Source organism: Denticeps clupeoides, chromosome 2 (assembly GCF_900700375.1).
Source record: "Denticeps clupeoides chromosome 2, fDenClu1.1, whole genome shotgun sequence".
NCBI lineage: Eukaryota > Metazoa > Chordata > Actinopteri > Clupeiformes > Denticipitidae > Denticeps > Denticeps clupeoides.
The window spans coordinates 17,570,525-17,590,299 of NC_041708.1; the positions used below are offsets into that span (position 1 = coordinate 17,570,525).

A 19,775-nucleotide genomic window follows, 5' to 3' on the forward strand; every position below is an offset into this window, starting at 1 on the left:
GCGTCACACAGGCAGCCAGGCACTGGGGAGGCACCACACCAAGAAGCTGTCTTACACTGGCTTTGTGTTGCCTTGGAAACCTGTGAAGACTTTCATTTGGAGGAGATAATTCTTGCAGTTCGTGTCAAGATCCCTTCTGCAGAAGACTCCATCAGGCCTGTTGTGTGTGTATATGTGTGTGTGGGGTGGGTGTTAGTGTGGGTGCTGACAGAGCTCAGACAGTTCAAGAAACATATCGTGGCATTTCTGTGTGTACCCAGAGAGACCCTGGCTTCGGTGCGATGTGAGTGACCACAAGTTACAAATTCTCGAGTTAAATGGTCTACTTTACTAATTATGGGCCAGTTTTGTTTGATTTTTCTCATTCTGCCAGTGCCTGCACTTTGTAGGTTTATGCACAGATTTGTGATTTGTAAAAGAGCATGTTGTTGCACACCAGCTCTCGGGTGTAATTAATGATCCTAAATTTGACCAAATCATAAACATGTCATTAGCTTTAGCACCTACACAGCACAGTGGTATTAGAGCCCCTCCTTGCAGTTGACTCATAACACACAATTGCTGTTGGCATGCAAGAATAATCAACATGCCATATGTTTCAGAGACATCGTGGGTGTTGACTTGCCAATAAAACAGAGAGGTGTGTCTAAGATGTGTGAACTGAAGGGCTGGGAGAGAAAATGGTCCGCCATAGGAAATCCTTTTGGCAGTTTAACAGGGATGATTCCTTCATGATACTGCGGTAAATTCTTTACTCACCAATAGGACCTAATTATCTCTGCCCCAGCATGGGGTCGCCCGGGACCAGCTGTCACCATCACAGAAATGCCACCATCAATTTTTCATCCTCTGAACATGCAGCATCTCCACTGCCCTGACCTCTTTAGAAACGTAATTAACTTAATAAACTTGTTTTAAACGTGGATTGCATGACTGAAAATGGCACAGATCATCATGTTGAACCGTTTATTTAGTTCAAGACTCATTCCTATTTAACATGTTTACATGTGAACATGCAACATGATAGTATTTTCAATTGATACTACGGCATTCCCATACAACTGATCAGTTTCCGAATATGAAGAAAAAGAAACATGGAAAAGAAGCCACTTAAGGTGACAGAATTATCTGATTTAGATTCAACCAATAACTTGTAACTGACACATAAGGTGCCATACATCACAGAATCAAAAAATAATTCATGAACATTTCTAAATGTTTGCATGTTATAACACAGATGTTAAGCTACAAAACAAATCAAAACATGATCATAACGAACCATTACGCTACCAAGCCAGTAAAGCTTCCCCTTGCAGGTGACAAGGTTTGAAATGCATGCTGTGGAATGGGTGGGCATGCTGGTTTAAGTCAGATTTTCACCCAGGCTAGACACGTCAGCATTCGCCACTCATACACACAGCCTAGCTCTACTGCTTGTGTAATCTACATAGAAAGTTGGTCTTGTGTAGGGTTGGATCCTGCAGGCTATTCAGGGCTGCTGTGGAAGTGCTATGGATCCTCATTGTTCCAGTACAGGCGTGTCATCTGTCACTGCTCCTTCTGATCCGCCTGTTTGGGTAAAAGACTATTTTGTTATGGCTCTCTTCTCATTGTCTCCTTGTGGCACAGAGTGTCATAATTATCAATGGGGTAAAATACACACAGGAAAATTTCTATAGAAAAAGTTTCACACAAGGAAAACTCTGCTGACTGGCAGTGGTACTTAGCAGACACTGCATACAAGTGGTTCAAGTTTCAGACAGATAATGCCAAGCAACAGAAGTGAATATGGACTATGTCATTAAATATTCCAGGGGAAATTCTGTGGAAAGATTGGGTTATTTAATGAAATAGCCCAGGGGAAATTCCGTTGTAAACTTTATTTAATTATATACTTCACTTGAAATGATTGGGTACATTTGGATGATGTATTGAACTATTATTCCAGCTGAAATACTGTAGTAAAGTAATAGTAATGTAGTGAAGTTCCTTTGATTCTCCTGCTGCTGGTTTTATTTGGTCCACTGTGTCTGCAAGATGGAGCTGGTGCAGATGCAGAGGTAAAAATAACAGCATCATCCAGAAAATGCCTAGCAACACAGAACTGGGTTGTCATTGCTGGGAGAGGCCTGGATTTCATGGGGCAAAGGAACATTGACTGAAAGATCACGTGTGTGTGTGCATCTTAACTATGGTAGTATGAAACTTAAGTAAAACACTCTTACATTTAGATTACTTTATTATTAGAATTACTAACGTATGCTAATTTAAATTGTGTGAGAGACTGAAAGTACATAAAACGAGTGTCTTTATAAATACAGCAGGGGAAAGGACACACTCCTTGTCCTACTTTCTTTCTGAAGTCCTAATGATACATCTCTCCATATTCTACTACATCCAATTCGCATATTTGTTTAGGCTTGTTTTTATATGTGAAATAGAAAATGTATTCTACTCATATCTCTGGACTCAAATAACCCCTTCTGGTAGGGCACATCATGAACAAAGGATATTGATATTGGGATATTGATTCCAAAGAGTGAAAGAGAAAGACATATAGAGTACATATGCCTGATACACAGTGTTATAACAGATAAGTGCTACAGTGTTTCTGATGTCTATTCACTGCTGCTCACCTCATATTTGGCCTTTTACCAGTAATTAGCACATGCTACCAACACCTATATCTATCTGTCTGTTTGTCTATTTTGTTACAATGACACTAGTCGGGGGATGGATATATTCAACAAGTCAAGTCAACTGGTTGAAGCAAGAAAAGTTTGTAGGGGTTAGAACCTGCCAGTTTCTGGTAGTTAGAAGTATATTTGGGTCACGAGCAGCCAATACTCACTGATGCCTTTAGGGATTGAGGACTATCCCTGTGTAATCTGATTCCACAGAAGATCTCAATCTGATCAAGTATCTATTGTAAGTGCAGGAAAAAGGCTCCTGATCCAAAGGCTCCACTACTCAAAAGGATGCAAATGATATGCTCCAGATTTTTTTCCAGATGTCCTGATTTTAGATGCCACAAGACATGCTGCATTGGTTAAGTGAGTACTAAAAATGGGCCGGTGTATTTAATGATGTGGTTGGTCTGTGTATGTAATAAACCAACTGTCCTATTCTGGTATACTGTGATGTACCAACAGCACACCCCTTGACTGACCTGAATTTCCATGGGTACTGTTGAGGCCTTCACCACTGCTGCTCACCTCCTCATTCGGCTTGTCGTCCTTCATCTTCTTCCTGGTCATGTGACCACGGAAACCAGCCTGGATCTTTGCTGCTGCCTTGTTGGCCTCAGGGTCATCAAGTGGAATGTCCATTATGTCCTCTTCATCCTGTGGCTGGCTGTTTTCCTCCTGTTGAGAACAAGTGACACCCCGTGAACATCTCCAATCCACATCATCTGGCATAAGAAGGATGACCCGCTTTGCATTGCACAGTTTCCTTTCATGCTTTTCAAACTGCTGATGTCTAAAATGTTGGGAACAGAAAACGGGGGATGCAGTGGAACCATGACTCTCTGGCCACATCACTAAAATGAAATGAGCAGCCAGGTATCCTATGGGCAGACACTGAACGTAATCTGTTGGCCGTCTGCTGGAGGTCTCATGTTCTGCAGTAACTGCCTGCCCTCTCCCACACCGTCAAGACTCAACACATGTTACAGGGCATTTTCACACAGCTGCTGAGAAACCCCTTTTGAGTGGGAGTGTGACCACCTACTAGAAAAGAGAGAATTCATTTGTGTCTTTTCACACTGCCTAGTGCAATGCCCACGTTCTCCTATCTTAGCGGATGCTCTGCTGTGGTCTTTCTTCTCTTATCACAGACCTCCCGCATTTCTGGAGCAGGGCACAAATCCTTACCCTTCAGACAACACAGTTCAGCATCAAACTGGTCACTTTATGTTTTTATGAAGCATAATACAATATGAAAGGATATGCAAGAAATTCTCAGCCTAGAAAATCAATCCCACCTGCCACATGTCTATACTGCACTTTCCCCTTAACTTGCCACACTTTTCACTATAAACATAATGTCATAGAATTTAAAGTAACCAAATAAAATGATACATTTGAATATAAATGTAAATGGAGTTACACCAGCCCCTAGGAAGTGGCAACGAGCGATTCGTAACAAATAAAGCTCAAGTGAAAAAACACTCCTGGTGAGTGAGAACCTGAAACAAGTTTTATAGGTTTCCATGCGATACTCACGATGTGGCAGTCCATGATGCAACGTTTTAGTACAGGTGCAGCGCACTGTCCGTAAGCGACACGAGAGTGGATCGGTCTTACCCGAGGAGAGGGGGAGCGTGCGTGTGTGTGTGAGAAGAGAGAGAGAGAGAGAGAGAGAGAGAGAGAGAAAGAGAGAGAGCATGCTCTATATTTACTTCACAATGCACGCTCCTGCTCTGACCTTATTGTTTTGTGTGTGCATATGTGTAAGAGTTTTATCATTCATACCCGATTTAAGAGACCACACCCCATCATAAAAAATAAAAACATGTCCTTAAAAAAAACTAAGGGATTAAATGCGTTGATAACCATTTTTATAACCAGTAAAAATGTAAATAAAAACGCAGATTTCATTTCATTTTTTCACTCTGCTTTAGAGTGTGTGATATTCATCATTTAGACAGCCCTTTAATACTCAAATTATCAAATTATTCAGGTGAAATTTAACTAAAAAAAGCTAATAAACTAAGACAATCAGTAAAATTATTAAAAGTGGGTAAAGAACTGTAGGAATAGCGGAGAACCACACTCACAGTAGACATAGTAGACAATATCCTCATAGTACCATATACTCAAGAAAGCACTTGTTAGTGGTGCTAATTATAAAAATTGCATCAGTTTGCTGGGAAACACAAAGCAAATGGAAAAAGGTCATGTGATCTCATGAGTTCAGATTTACCCTGTTCCAGAGTGATGGGTGCATCAGGGTAAGAAGAGAAGTTAATGCACCCATCATGCATAACCTCTATTTCACAAGCCTGTGGAGGCAGTGTAGGTGATTCAGGTTAGGGTTCATCAACATAATGTGGCAATGAAATTATGTTAGCTGAGTATGTGAATATATGACAAACACAGTATTTACGGATGAAGTCCAAAGCTTAGATTGAGAGAATTGGCTGAAAAACTTGGTAGATTGATCTTTATTGTATTATGTTCTATGCTATTTAATGTAAACAAGTTTTAAGGCAGTGATTTTAAAATGTTTCACTGGCCTAAAATGTTTCAGGCCTTTTAACTCCCAGGTTCTCTAATATTAGGTGACTTTCTAGTGTGTCCAGAGATTGATGATAGCATGACAACCGTTCCTGAGAATAGAAACACATTCCCCTGATTCTCCTACAGTGGACAAAGTCATTGGACAAGGCGCTTGATATAGGTCATGTTGGATGCCCTACATCTAAACAGTGAAAGTGGATGAGAGAGAGAGGTTATACAGAGTCTTACTTAACACGGTCCAGTCACATCTAATATTAAAAAAAAAATAGTTTTGCTTTTTAGTATTCTACAGAAAAAAATTAGTTCTATAGATTAGTTGAATCTAACTGTCAGTAATTAAAAACGTATTTAATGTATGTAACAAGATCTTACCCAAATTGATCATGCTTTATTAGCCATGTCTATAAATCATAGTCTATGATAATTGGTTTCTATGGCAAGAATAAGAACAATAAAGGGACAACATGTTTCTATGGAAACATGCTTATCAAACCACCTACATCCTTCCCCCCTGCACCAATACAAGGAAAATCCACATGACATTTTTGTGCCACTAAAAGATGGTGGCACAGATTGTTCACAAGTGTGTTAATTATGGTGTCTCATTTTTCAGAAATCGAGCAAGCTTTTTCAGAATATGCTGACTACTGTGGCCGGTTTGGCAGGTTTTTCCTTTTGTTCCACAAGCCAGAATACACTCATATTACTGGCACAGCAACAAGGACCAAATTTTCACAGCACTGTGATAGACGCTGCCATGTCCACTAATGAACCATTAAGCATAACTTCAGGATGTACAGAAATAAACAACCAGTCATTAAAACTAAGTTTTAAAAGTGAGGTGCCTACAACTCACTGGCAGCACTTGGGCGGGGGAAGAGCAATGGGATGTTCCATCTCACCCAATCTCTTCACAGCCACCTTTGAGGTCATCCTGATTGGAGAGAGGTCAGGGGACAGAGGATTGTGCAATAGTGCAAGCCAATGGCTACCAGCTGTTTCATGGATGTAGTAACTAGCCTAGTGCAGAAGGCTGCTTGTACATTATGGCTCCTTATGAGGCTTGAACAGCTGCTATTTTTGGTTGGGATGAAAATAAAACAGTTAATGTCCTGCAGCCTGTCAATCTGCAAGGGCACACAAATGGGCTGATTTCATGAGTTTTATATTTAAGTGGTGACAGTATCCCCAAGCTCACAGAGCCACCAATCAAAAGCCTGGGCAGATAATATTCAACAGAGCTTCAGACAGACACATGGTCACTTCCGTCATAGAGCAACTATGTGCTACCAGTCTATACTGTACCATCGTATAATGGTAAACAGTAACAACTATTAGAAAACTGGATGCCAAGGCTAACAATTACATCCGCTACCACTGAAAAGTATCATCACTGTCCATGCTCGTTCAAGAACTAAGACAGTCAAGTGACAACCATATCCTGAATGCTTGTGGCAGGATCCAGACAGGCAGAAGCATATATGGACAGTGGCATCTCCAGACTGCAGCACCAGGGAAACAGAAAAAAACACATCAAGGAAGACAGGGACTGGTTTAGGGAGAGCCACTGTAGCTACACACGCACGCTCCCCCTCTCCTCGGGTAAGGTCTAAAGCATCCCTAAAGAAAAGTTTCCTGATCCGAACCACTTATGACACCCTTCCTACTCCAGCAAGCCTGGTATGATGGTACGGTGCAGAGGAGAAGTGCAACTTGTGCAAAACAGCCCCATCACTTCCTGTCTGGCTGCCGGATGGCCTTGGCTCAGGTTTGGCATAAGTTGAAGCGAGAGACCATGAGGCTTCTGGCAAGCGAGAGGTCAGCATCCCAGCAGAGAGGGGTTGTGCACTTTGTACCAAAAGGACATCCCATACAAAGCTGACCACAACAGTACAGGTCCTGACCCCAGGCAAGACTGGTCAATAACAGCAGATGTTGGCAAGCAGTTACGCTTTCTTACTAACTTCACCAATCACCACACTGAGACCCGGCATTGTACTAAAGTTTGACAGTAGAGATGCATGCTCTTTCAGTCAAACTGACTGTTTCTTGAGAGCAGGGTATACAAGAGGCATGTGAGAGAAAGAATGGTATGGAATGTTGATCAAGAGAATGCCAAGGGAAAGGTTGGAGAGCAATAATCTATCCAGCTGAAGTTGACTGCCGTAGCTTTATGAGCCTCTCAACCAATCATGCACAGCTTGGCTCTCATAGATAATAGTTTAAGCATAAAAACCCTCAACATTTCACTTCACATTCCTCAATGATGTGTAATATGGTAAAATATAAAACACTTTTTAGCTAGATTTGTTTATAATATCAGATTCTCATAACTCTATATGTTACATGCCTAAAATACCTAAAATCATTCTTTCATAATGGATGTTAATATTAAAATATTTACCTGTGGAAAATCCTATTAAAACACAGCTTACACAATAATATATTTTTGAAGTACCTTTATGCCACTTGTGAGTTCAGGGTCTATCTCCTTCTCCCCACCTTCGTCAGTGGGGGCCTTGCTCTCATCAGTTTGGTGTTTCAGCTGATCTTCATCCTTGAAATGATCTTCAGTCATTGATTCAGCCTGTCCAATTGACTGTGCTTGTGTTGTTAATTCGGTTTCATTGTTTCCCTCCAACTGTATAAACTCTTCAGATTTGCCACTCTGAACATCTTGTCTATTGTATGCTTCTGTTTCTGTGCAGTCTGGCTTATTTTGGTTTAAAATATCTTCATTATTCCCAGCCACACTGGTGTCAACTTCCCTATGCTTTGTTTTGTCCTTGGTGTGGCCTTCTTTCAGTCTGTGTTCCCACTCTTCTGAAATATCTCTGTCCTCATTTTCACTGGCATTACTGACCAAGGTATTTTTCTCTCTAATGCTCAGAACATGCTCAAATCTTTCCTCCTCATGTTTGTCATCAGTGACAGATGTTTCCTGATGTTCCATAGGTACAGTTCTGACTTCTTGGTCTGAAGTTATGCCAGAGAGACCTTGAAGAGAAGATGTGAAAATATCTTGGCTTGTAGCTGCCAAACCTGTATGCTCACTATGAACATCGTCAAGTCTGTTGACATCAGTATCTACAGCAGACATGTCTCTATCCCCAGATGGTGCTACACTTTTGAGACACTCAACACTCTCTGCATTACCTCTATGAAGGCCAACCTCTTCCAAGTCAGATGGCGCATCATTTTCTGAAATGGCATTAACATTGTCTGTGGCAGCCCCTTGCATTTCAGAATATTCTTCTGAAACCCATGCATTGTCTAATCTGCTCTCTTCGTCAAATGTAGACTGATTATCTGGAATGGTAATGTCGTCCACCTCTACACTGATTTCATTCCCTTTTGATGATACAGATTCTGCTGTTTCTACAGTACCTTCAGAGAAGATTCTGGTAGCTTCGGTTTCATTTGCAGATGCAATTTCATTAATATTATCTTCAATATACACTTGTTTAATATGTTCAGGATATTCAGCCCTGGATTGTTCCAACTCATTCTCCTCTTCTGAGTGTTCCTGACCCCTCTGTGGGTTTTCCAAAGCAATGAATTCCTGTACACCAACAGCATCTTCAGTGTTATCAGTTTCTATCAGATCCTCAACACATACACCCACGTTAGCTTCAAAATGTCCTCCTGATGACGGGCCCATTTCCATGTTGCTGATATCATCCCACCTTTCGCCAGCAATTGACATTTCTGCAATATCATCATCAGTCAGTTTGATTTCCTCATCACTTTCGCTTCCCTTCAACGGAATGTCAGTGTGAATAGCATCATCACTGAGCCATTCAGGAGCTGCACTATATTCAGTCTCTGAAGTTTCTTTTATTGATCCATTATGAATAACACGATCTTCCTGGCTGTCACCGACCTGAAAATTGACTAAGTGCATTTCCTGAGATGCCGGCTTGGGTTGCTCTTCTTCTCCTTTAAGCTCTTCAGCACATATGTCAATATTTGCAGTCCCACCATAGAACCCATCAGGAGTTGGTCTGGGTCCATCCTCAGTCTGACTGTCTGGGTCAGTGGCTGGGAATGGGGACGTATACCTTCTCTTAATATTGCTCACTTCATCTGTGCCGCTGGCATGCTCCCTAAAGGCAGGACAGAGGGACATGTTAACTGATGAAAGGCAGTGGCTTCACATTGCACTGCTCTAATTCAAATTCCATGGGAATACAATAATGAACTGCTTCCAGTTTATTTAACTTTTAATAATGCGCTAATTACATTTTATTAGCCTACTTACTCATAATAAGTCTAGATTTTGTAATATGTAATACTATTTTAAGCTATATACAGCAGACACCAGCATTATATGTAATATATTATAGATTTAAATATATTAGTTCTATGCACAGCAGGAACTATGACACCACTGGGTGATTCTCACATGGTAACATCTAACACAAAAAAAATAATAATGAATAAACAACCAAAAAACTTGGTGTAACTATTCCTCTCAAACCAATCTTCATTCATTTTAAAATTATGACACTGAAAAAAAAGGCAATGAAGCCTTAAGAAATCGGAATAAGGGAATAATGGACATCTGTGTAGGATTCACATAAAACAAATATGCATTAACAACCAAGCCCAGAAAAAACGGTTGCAGTATGTTAATGTCATGGCGGGCCGATGAAGGAGAGGCACAAATGCTTGACAGGTGAAAAAGGTGAGTATTATAAACAAAACATAAATGGTGGCCCGGTGGTGGCATGGCTGCTGTGACAAGCACCTTGACCAATACAAACAGTGTTCAACACAAAATACAGCACATAGCTTATGCACATTTCTATAGAATTGTGTCCCGTGTCCTGCTGATACAATTTTAACATTGACACCTGGTTAGGCCAGGTGCAATTGCAGCATTTCGAGTTTTGAGTCTATTTTGTGTATACCCTTAAAAATGCACATCAGAGATACCGTGGGGTATTGGCAGCCACTGATTGTGCAAGTTGTCCCACTTAAAAAGATGAGACAGGTCTGTAATTTTCATCATCACACTTCAACTGTAAAAGACAGAATGTAAAATCCAGGATTGTCTGATTTTTAAAGAATTTGTATGGTGCAGAAAATCTAAAACCTAAAAACAAGCAAGAAAATTACAGATCTTTTTAAGTGAGACAAATTGCACAATCGGTGCTTTTTTGCCCCAGTGTATGCTCTTCCAAACATTATAAAAAATTGCATTCGTTCAACAGTATTTTACAAAACATATTTGATAAGAAAAATTAACAGGTCACTAGTGTGCATGCCTTTGGGCAGTGGGAGGAAACCGGTCAATCTATCAAACTACTCATCTTTTTCAATCAGGTGTTTGGGGGAAACAACCCTCTTGTGCATTCAACACTATACTCATTATTTAAATTGTACATTAACATTGGCATAGCTAGGACTTTATTTCACTAAAGAATCACAAAAACACAACAGTGACATTTACACCATGTACAACTTTGGGCTTGATAAAACATTTTACACACAAAACCTGAATTCCATTCTTTAAATTTGAATAAAATAATGTTATGTCTCATGGGTATGTGTTTAAATAATACTGTTTTTGGTTCTGGTAATACTTTCTGTTTGTCTGGCCATACTCTGATAGGCTGATGTAGTTACATGGTGTTAGTGAGTTATAATTCTGAGCAAGATTATAACTCACTAATAACTCATTATAACTCACCTTTTGTTATGCTTTGCAGCGTTAGCCAGCTTTTACTTCACAACTTTTCCTGCTTTTTGTGCCTTGGGGTATGTACATGTTCTGTTAATTCTGACATTGCACAAATCTTTGTAGATGTGTCTGATATGCTGAGCATTTGTTTTATTTTTGCAAACAAAAAAAGAGAATGAAGACAACAGTAAAGATCATACGATTTTACTCCAGCCTCTCTTCTGTTCATTTGTATACGGACATGTTCATGTGACGTGCAATATTTCATGAGGGGTTGGGGAGAGCAAAGTCGCGGACACACATGTTGAACTGAACACGGTTTTATTAGACACAATAAGGACAAAGGGGGAATGGGAATGCTGGGCACTTGTTTCGGCACTGTGGGCACCGCAGAGACAGCAGTAGTGTGACAGGGGTCATGGCCAGAAATCTGAAGGAGCCAAGAGACAGCCTAGTGAGTAGTCAACATGGGTGCAGTTGTACCAGTAAACAGTCAGAGTCATGAGACAAAGCGTGAGTGTGGTTGTACTGAGGATTAGTGTCATGTGTCCTGTGGTCAATCTGACAGTTTAGTTAAAGTCAAAGGGGTTCAAGCACAAGGGATCTGTCTGTGAAATCACCGGTAGCATAGAGTGAGCACAAATATGAACAAGAAAGAACTCACCATGCTTTTATGGAGTCTGACTGCTGGGTGCGTGGGTAGAAATAAAAGTCATAAAAGGCTTGGATGAGCGTTGTTGATGTCATGCCACGCATCCAGGATCATTTCTCTGGGCTGTAACCCTCCCAGTCAGCGAAATACTCAAGGAGATGGCCCCGATGCCAGACATCCAGCAGGCACTACCCCATCAATGTTCCTCAGAAGACCGGCAGCACCATGGCAGAGGACAGGTCTGGAGGGATATGTGGAACACTGGGCGGGCCCTCATGGTGAAGGCAATAGACATCTGTTAAACAACAAGTGGACCACCGCACCATCCTGAACAACTGCATGAACCAAGGGCAACATGGTGTTGGTGATTGGTGTGGCACTTCGTGTGTTAGCTGGCTTCAAGGCCTGGTGCACCAGGGCCCAATCCGGTGAAGCTCACACACCCTAGTGTTCATGGCAGGGACTGGCCCATCCATGAGGAACCATAATGACCCGTGAGAGCTTTGAAGGGCAAGAGGCAGGTGGAGGAAGCTGAGCCAGTTTGGCCAACAGGAGCTGGCACAATTGCTACAGCACAAAAAATTTGCTACAATTGCTACAGCACAGTCTGGAATGGAAAAGGATGCAAAGAGACCTGAAAGGACTGATCAGGAAAGAAAAATAATGCTATAGGCATTAATTAATCCAGAATGCAGTCTTCAGCATCAGCTGCAGACATCACCACCTCCACTGCTGTTCCACCTCAGTCAGCTCAGCCTGATAAAGACCCTAGAATGGCTGGTCATGGATCCACTTCAGTTTGCTTACCACCTGGAGACTGCTCGGATGCACTGTGAGAATAATGTTCTTTGATTTTCCTGTGCCTTCAACACCTTCCTTCCAACAATCCTGAGAGACAAGCTGGAGCACACTGGGGTGAATCATCACCTCACAAAATGAAAGATGACAGGGATGACATTGTTCTTGGTTTGAAGGTGAGTTGTGTCATGCCGGGTTGCTGGTCTGCAATGTAAACAATGACAGAGCACCATACGATCACGTCAATTGTGTCCATGTTCCTGGTACACATGAGCGGCATCCTGTGACATTGTTCTCACATGCTGAATGTGTGTTTCAAGAAAAGGTGAGTAGATGAACTCATTGTCTAAATAAGCATAAACCCACCGTCCCAGCATGTCATGGAGTACATTGTTTGCATTGCAGAGACCGAAAGGGATAACAAGGCTTTCATAGTGTCCAATTGGGGTGATTCCACTCATCGCCCTCCCTGATAAAGATCAGATTAGACGCTGACTGGAGATCCAGCTTGGTGAAATATAATGGTGCACCAGATCGGGCCTTAAGGGTGGTGTTTATGAGTGGTAATGGAGTCAGATTTTTTACTGTGATTTTGTTGAGCCCCCTGTAATGGCCTTAACCCTCCATCCTTCTTCCGGTCGAAGAACAATCGTACTGGTAGAAAGAGCGATTGAAGAGGGGGAAACGGTTAACCCAATTGCAATAAGGCAATGAGTTTTCACAATTTACTCTACAAGCATGTTGCTGCCACCTACTGATGTTGGCAAAAATTGGAAAGTTGCAAGAAAAGAGGGTTTGGTATTTGGGATGGAGACGAAGGAGAGAAAGGATAAGTCTTACTTTATCTGGAACTTAGGAAACACTGAAGCAAAAATGGCTGACCACGAGCAGGTGAAATGCTGAGGACATCACCCACTTCCACATTTTCACCTGTCATGCAAATGAAGTCACATGACACCATCTATGTTAAGTTGTCTTTTTGAAAACATGAATTGGCAAATAGGTTAGGGCATATAATGCAGTTCAAGTCTGTCGACAAGGTCCGGCTACTGGAGAAGGTCAAGACGAGAGGGGGTTGGTGCTGTGGTGGAGTGTGGAGTGTGCTGTGGTGGAGTGCCGACAACGCATGGCGCATGGTTTGCTCTCACCACCCATCCTGGTCTCTGTGGCATTTCCCCTCACTTCCTGGTGGTTAACGGAGGTAGCAAAAGTGATGATGACAGCGAGGAAGAGGAAGAAGGTGAAGAAAGAACGAAGGACGCCATCCTCCAGCAATTGCGCTCCCGTTCACCTCTCCATCTCCGGTTGCGGAATCGACAACCCTCTGCACGAAAGGTCCCCAGCAGGATGGCAGCGCAGCAACAGCGCCCCAGCCCGCTGCAGACTGTCCACCTCTCGCGGCAGCAACCTGTCCCAGATCCCCTCCCACACACCACCATCTTCAGCAGTGCAGACAGAGGTGTCACGCCCAGCCAACGTGCACCCTCCACCCCCTGCAGTGAAGCGCACCACCCACTGCAGGACATTACACCAGTGCCAAGTCTGCTTCAGTGTTTTGCAGGAGAAGCAGTAACATGTGAAATGTTTTTGTGTGAATGTAACATGAATTTTGCTGTTGTGCAATTCTCCTCGACACAGAGAAGATCAGAGAAGAGAAGAGAGACACAGAGAAGAGCTTGGACATGGGGTGGTGCATTATGGAGGCGGGGTGGAGTGGAGGCACTCAGCTACTTCTAGTAATATAATTCAACAACAGGGTTTATGTTAGTTTGTGAACGTGCAGATTGAAACTAACATTAATATTACAATTCTTCCAGACTCATTTATTAAATTCTTGTCTCATCTATCAAATGTATCTGCTTCTTCATCATGATGGGCTGAAGTTATTAATATATGGTGTTATTACTCTGAAATTGGTCTCCACGTTGATTATATTCCCAACAATTGTCAGGATTGACTGCAGCTGTGTTTATCACCGGTGGCCAATCCTGACAGCGCATAAAACCACAGATTTCCGCCCCTTCGTAAGTGACGGCATTTTCGTGGACTCTCTGCACGAACTTGACCTGTTTTTGGTAAACGTGTATATTTTGAGTTCTGGCAATCGCCACACGCCTGCGGGCTTGTTTTAGTTGTTTTTTATTTCCCATTCTGGGCCACCGCACCATTCTTTATTTGTATTTGTTTATTAATAAAACCCACTCCCAGCATGTCAAACCTCTGCGCTTCCTTCCCCCGTAAGTCCGTAGTCGTGACAGAATGTCGTCCCTCTACCAAAAGGCGCAGAGGAAAAAGACAGAAGCGAAGAAACGTTGCAAAGGACGCAGCCGGGGGAGAGACACGCCGCCCGTTCTGGTTGAGCGGTTTCTCCCCGATAAACCATGGTGACGTCACCCCCGGGAAACTCCGCGAAACCCGGAACCGACAACGTTGGCGGGTGAGTGGGCGGAGCGAAGACAGTGGCGTCGGCAGCAGCGAGGAAGTGACATGGGCAGCGACGCAGAGGATGCGACCCCCACGATCTTCGCCATGTTGAGCCAGGAACTCTGCGCTCTGCTGGCCAATCTCCCCATGAACTGGGAAGACACGGACAACGATGAGAGCACAGGAGACGCGGATTGGGCTCCGCCCATCGCGCCCGTCCACGATCGTTGCGAGGTCTGTGGGGACCCATGTCACTTCCAGGGGGGTAAGCGAAGACCACAGCGGCGTTCCTCCAGGGAGGAGATGGCCAGACTCCAGCCCGATTGGCCAGAGTACTGCCCATGGGAGATGATTGCGCCATGGGTCCAGGATGTCCGCAGGGTGGACGACCCTTGGAGTCACTGGTGGGAGGACACGAATGATGAAAGCGGCGATGACGATGATTTTCTTTGGGCGGTTGGTGCCGGGATGGCTCCCCCCATTGCGAGCATCTGTGATGACCCACGTGACTTCCGGGGGTATGAGGAAGACGAGGGAGACACGGATGACGATGAGAGTGACGAAGAGAGTGTGCCCGTCCCAGATCGTAAGGTCCGTGGAGACCCAAGTCCTTCCCAGCAGTGTGTGGACAGCTGGTGGAAGAGGATGACAGGAGGTCGCCAGCCAGCAACTGCGCTGCCGGAACTGCCTCGCGGGGAGAACTTCCCAGCTCCGGTCGCCGACCCGCCTCCCCTCTGCCCGGACGGTCCCCAGCTGAACGGCAGTGCAGCACCAGCGCCCCCACCTGCAGGAGAAGACGTCCACCACCCTCCACGCCACACACCCACCACCATCTCCAGCGACGTGCCCAGCCCCGTGTGGGATAGTCCAAGGGTACCAGAACCCTTCAGTGGGCCAGCAGACACGGATGAGATCACCATCCTCGCGTGTCTGACTGGGTCAGCATGGGGCTGGAGCGCAGCCCTCTGGCAGCAGGGAGAGACCGACAGGAGTTTTCGGGACTTCCAGCAGAGACTGAGGGCGGAGTTTGATGGGCCAGAGCCTGAGCCAGGGATCGAACTCTGCCCCTCCACCACATCCAGCGCCAGTCAGGATCCGGGGCAAGAAGACCCAGCACTGGCGGGTGACGAGAAGGTCGCGCCCCCCGAGATCCTGGCTGTGCCCCCTGAGGAGGTCCCGGAGACCCCAGAGAGGGTGGAATGCCCCTTCTGCGTCCGTTGGGACAAGCAGGCCCTCTTCCTGCCTGTCCCAGCTGGGTCCTCATGCCTACCCGGGGGCTCTATGGCGCTCCACCCCTCTGGAGGCGGACACAGACCCATGCCTGGCCCGCCCTCCTCACCGGCTACCGGAGGACCCAGCTCCATCGGGTCTGTCAGAATTGACTGCAGCTGTACTTATCACCGGTGGCCAATCCTGACAGCGCATAAAACCACAGATTTCCACTTTTATTTCCCGTTCTGGGCCACCGCGCCATTCTTTATTTGTATTTGTTTATTAATAAAACCCATTCCCAGCATGTCAAACCTCTGCGCTTCCTTCCCCCATAAGTCCGTAGTCGTGTCAACAATCTCTTTCCACCAATTCCCATTTGTCAATCATCCAGTATGGGCCAATCCCGATGTCCTGTCAGCCAGATGGTATGAACCGAGCTGAAACAAGACCTTTACATTTGTCATACTGAGACTGTGAATTTAATAACCAAAATGTCTTGTGAATGTCGTGTGTACGTAGTAGATCGTGCGTATATGTGGTAAAAGAACTGAAAATATACTGCATAAGTGATGACTACAAACTGGCATCAATGTTCTATCTGGCACAATGACTGTGAAGACTCACTCATTTGGTGTCAGAGTGTTGTGTTCTTGGGCTTGTCTGACAGAATCCTGTTTTGAGAGAAGACAATTTGTTTTAGATATATTTATGATGGACAATTGTTGTTGGGTTTTTGTTAATTGATTTTGTTGTTGCTGAACATTGTCACCATGCTATAATAACAGCCTCCAGGAGACAATGTGACCTGTTCTTATGATAGACAAGGAATTTGTTTTGTCTTAATGAACAGGGTCTGAGTGTGATGAACTAATTAAGGTATCTGAATTGTATTGGCTACTCAACTAATTCAGATTACCTGAAAAGGACTGCTGTGATACAATTTCTCATGTCTGACCTCCTGCTCTTCAGTAACCAAGTCACCTTCTGAAAAAATACAAAGAACAATAAAACAATAAATGAACGATAACGGCAGTTAAAAATGGAGCGTAACAGTACACTAGATTACTGAGCAAGATAAGGTTTTTAAGTAAATATCTCTGTCGATGCTGCTGCATCCTACTAATAAAAAAATAGGGTCTTAGGTAAATAATCAATAATTTAATCATATATTACATCAATACAGAAGTTTTATAAATGGTACTTGGTACTTGACTTGTACCATCCTTAGTAGCTTTTTGCTTCCTATTAGGACTATTATCAATGCAGAGAAGGAAAAAGTGCATGACATGGTTTAAACTAAAAGAGAAGAGCTAGGTGACATACATATAGAGCCATGCACACATGTATCAAGGCTACATGGTATCAAGAATACCAGGCTGAAACGGGGAATTATTTTACCAATAATTCCAAATATCCAAAATATCAAATAATGTACAATAATTTCAACTCTTCATTTAATCTGGTGGCACAGATGTACTTGGCTTGTTTAAGCGCCCCCAAACCCTCCAGCTGCTTAGTGGCCGGTGCCCACTTTCCACGCTCCATGGCAAGCTGAAGACATACCTCGTAAATATGTAATAGAATGTTGTGATGAAGGCTTCAGGGCGCCCAAGAAAGTCCAGCAAGCACCAGGACAGTCTTCTAAAGATGATTCAGCTGCAGGATCTGGGTGCCATGAGTGCAGAGCTTGCTCAGGAATGGCAGCAGGCAAGTGTGAGTGCAAAGTGTCAAGTGGCCTGGTGTCAAGAAGGGCAGCAAAGAAGCCACTTCTCTCCAAGTAAAACATCAAGGACACACTGACATTCTGCAAAAAGTACAGGGATTGGACTGCTGACAGGAGAAAAGCCCCTTTCTGATTGTTAGGTGCATCTGGAAAAATGATTGTCCAGAGAAGAAAAAGTGAGCGCGACCTGTCTCGTGCCAACAGTAAAGCATCCTGAGACCATTCATGTGTGGGGCTGCTTCTCATCCAAGTGAGTGGGCTCATTCACAATTTTGCCTCAGAACACAGCCACGAATAAAGAATGGTACAAAAACACTTCTCCCAATCATCCAAGAACAGTTTGGTGAAGAACAATGCCTTTTCCAGCATAATGGAGCAACATAAGGGTGGTAGTAGCCTAATGGTAACAGAAGACCAGAAGACCCAGGTTCAAACCCCACTTACTACCATTGTGTCCCTGAGCAAGACACTTAACCCTAAGTTGCTCTAGGGGGGGACTGTCCCTGTAACTACTGATTGTAAGTCACTCTGGATAAGGGCGTCTGATAAATGTTGTAAATGTAAATAAGGCCAAACTGTTAACTAAGTAGCTTAGTTAAGGAACAAAACATTCCAATTTTGGGTCCATGGCCAGGAAACTCTCCAGACCTTAATCCAATTGAGAACTTGTGGTCAATCCTTAAGAGGCAGGTGGATAAACAAAAACCCTCAAATTCTGACAAACTCCATGCACTGATTATGAAGGAATGGGTTGCCATTAGTCAGGATTTGGCCCACAAGCTTGTTAGGGCGAATTGCAGAGATCTTAAAAAAACAGGGCCAACACTGCAAATATTGACTCTTTCTATAAATTTGATGTAATTGTCACAAAAGCATTTGAAAATGCTTGTAATTATACTTCAATACACCACAGAAATCATTTACAAAAAGATCTAAAAACACCGAAGCAGCAAAAGCAGAAGCATGAGGCACAAGTGCACGACATTTAAGAAACATTGAAACAAAAGCCAAAATACAACAGCCTTCACTCAGGACAGGACTAAACCGAAAATGAACATGGCAAGGCATGGCAGCTTATAAAGGAAGTAAATTAAAATGATAATGAGAGACAAATGAGGACAATTAGGCAGACAAAAAGAGAAGTGGCGCCACCTGGTGGGCTGGGACATTTCAAGTGTGCAACACAAATTAAGAATGGCTTGGTGATAGACATGGCCTTCTGACATTGTTTATGTTTTTCAAAATGGGAACTTTTTGAAGCAGGTTTGATTTTGGCTGATGATTGTGTTCTAGCCTGGTGGGTGACACACTCGCCTATGAACCAGACGACCATAAAGTCCCAGGTTCAAACCCCACTTACTACCATTGTGTCGCTGAGCAAGATATTTAACCCTGAGGGGACTGTCCCTGTAACTACTGACTGTAAGTCGCCATGGACAAGGGCGTCTGATAAATGCTGGAAATGTACAACAAACCAACTGCATCCTTACTTTAATACATGAAACACGCCTGGCACAGTAGATTGCAGACCTGCATGATGGTGCAGCATTTAAAACGATTAAAGCTGCTGTTGAATTTCAGCAGATTTCACTCATAAATAACCTATTCTATCCCAGCTTACCGGCGCACCACATTATGAATCGGTATTTATTCTAGAGTAAAACGAAGCCACCAAATGTCGTGTACGACCGTATGTGGCTGCGACATTTCCGTGTGATTGCATGAAAGTTCGTACCGTCCCGCCGCCGCCGCAGCAGGGCGGTGAAATGCCGCGCCGCGAACTCGGGGATGTTGGGCGGCTGCGCCCTCAGCACCTCCGCGGCGAGAGCCTCCAGGATGGAGGTGAAGCCCGGCGGCACCGCGACATGTGGCATCTCCGTCCCTCCGATCGCGAGTCTGTTTCCCCCCGTTCCTAGGCAACGCTACCGGGCGCGGGCAGGGACAAACAGAACCGCGGATACCTAGTGGCTTCTTGCAGGACCCTGCATGGCAAAAACCAACTACACAAAAGTTTTTTTTGAAAGATATGAACAATTG

The 19,775-nt window shown here is 43.8% G+C and overlaps 1 protein-coding gene across 2 annotated transcripts; it reads right to left on the minus strand.

The window, feature by feature from the left end:
• Positions 1-952: 952 nt before the first annotated feature.
• nrgnb (neurogranin (protein kinase C substrate, RC3) b) lies at positions 953-19,760 on the minus strand. 2 transcript variants are annotated; one of them, XM_028969633.1, is made up of 6 exons: positions 19,474-19,760; positions 16,932-16,999; positions 16,640-16,686; positions 7,702-9,349; positions 3,216-3,365; positions 953-1,569 (listed from the first exon to the last, which is right to left on the minus strand). In XM_028969633.1, the coding sequence occupies exons 1-6, from the start codon at positions 19,610-19,612 to the stop codon at positions 1,549-1,551; spliced, it is 2,073 nt and encodes a 690-aa protein (XP_028825466.1). In that variant the 5' UTR covers positions 19,613-19,760; the 3' UTR covers positions 953-1,548. The 2 variants fall into 2 exon arrangements, with proteins under 2 accessions (XP_028825466.1, XP_028825464.1); XM_028969631.1 differs by having other exon boundaries at positions 3,170-3,365.
• Positions 19,761-19,775: the final 15 nt, after the last annotated feature.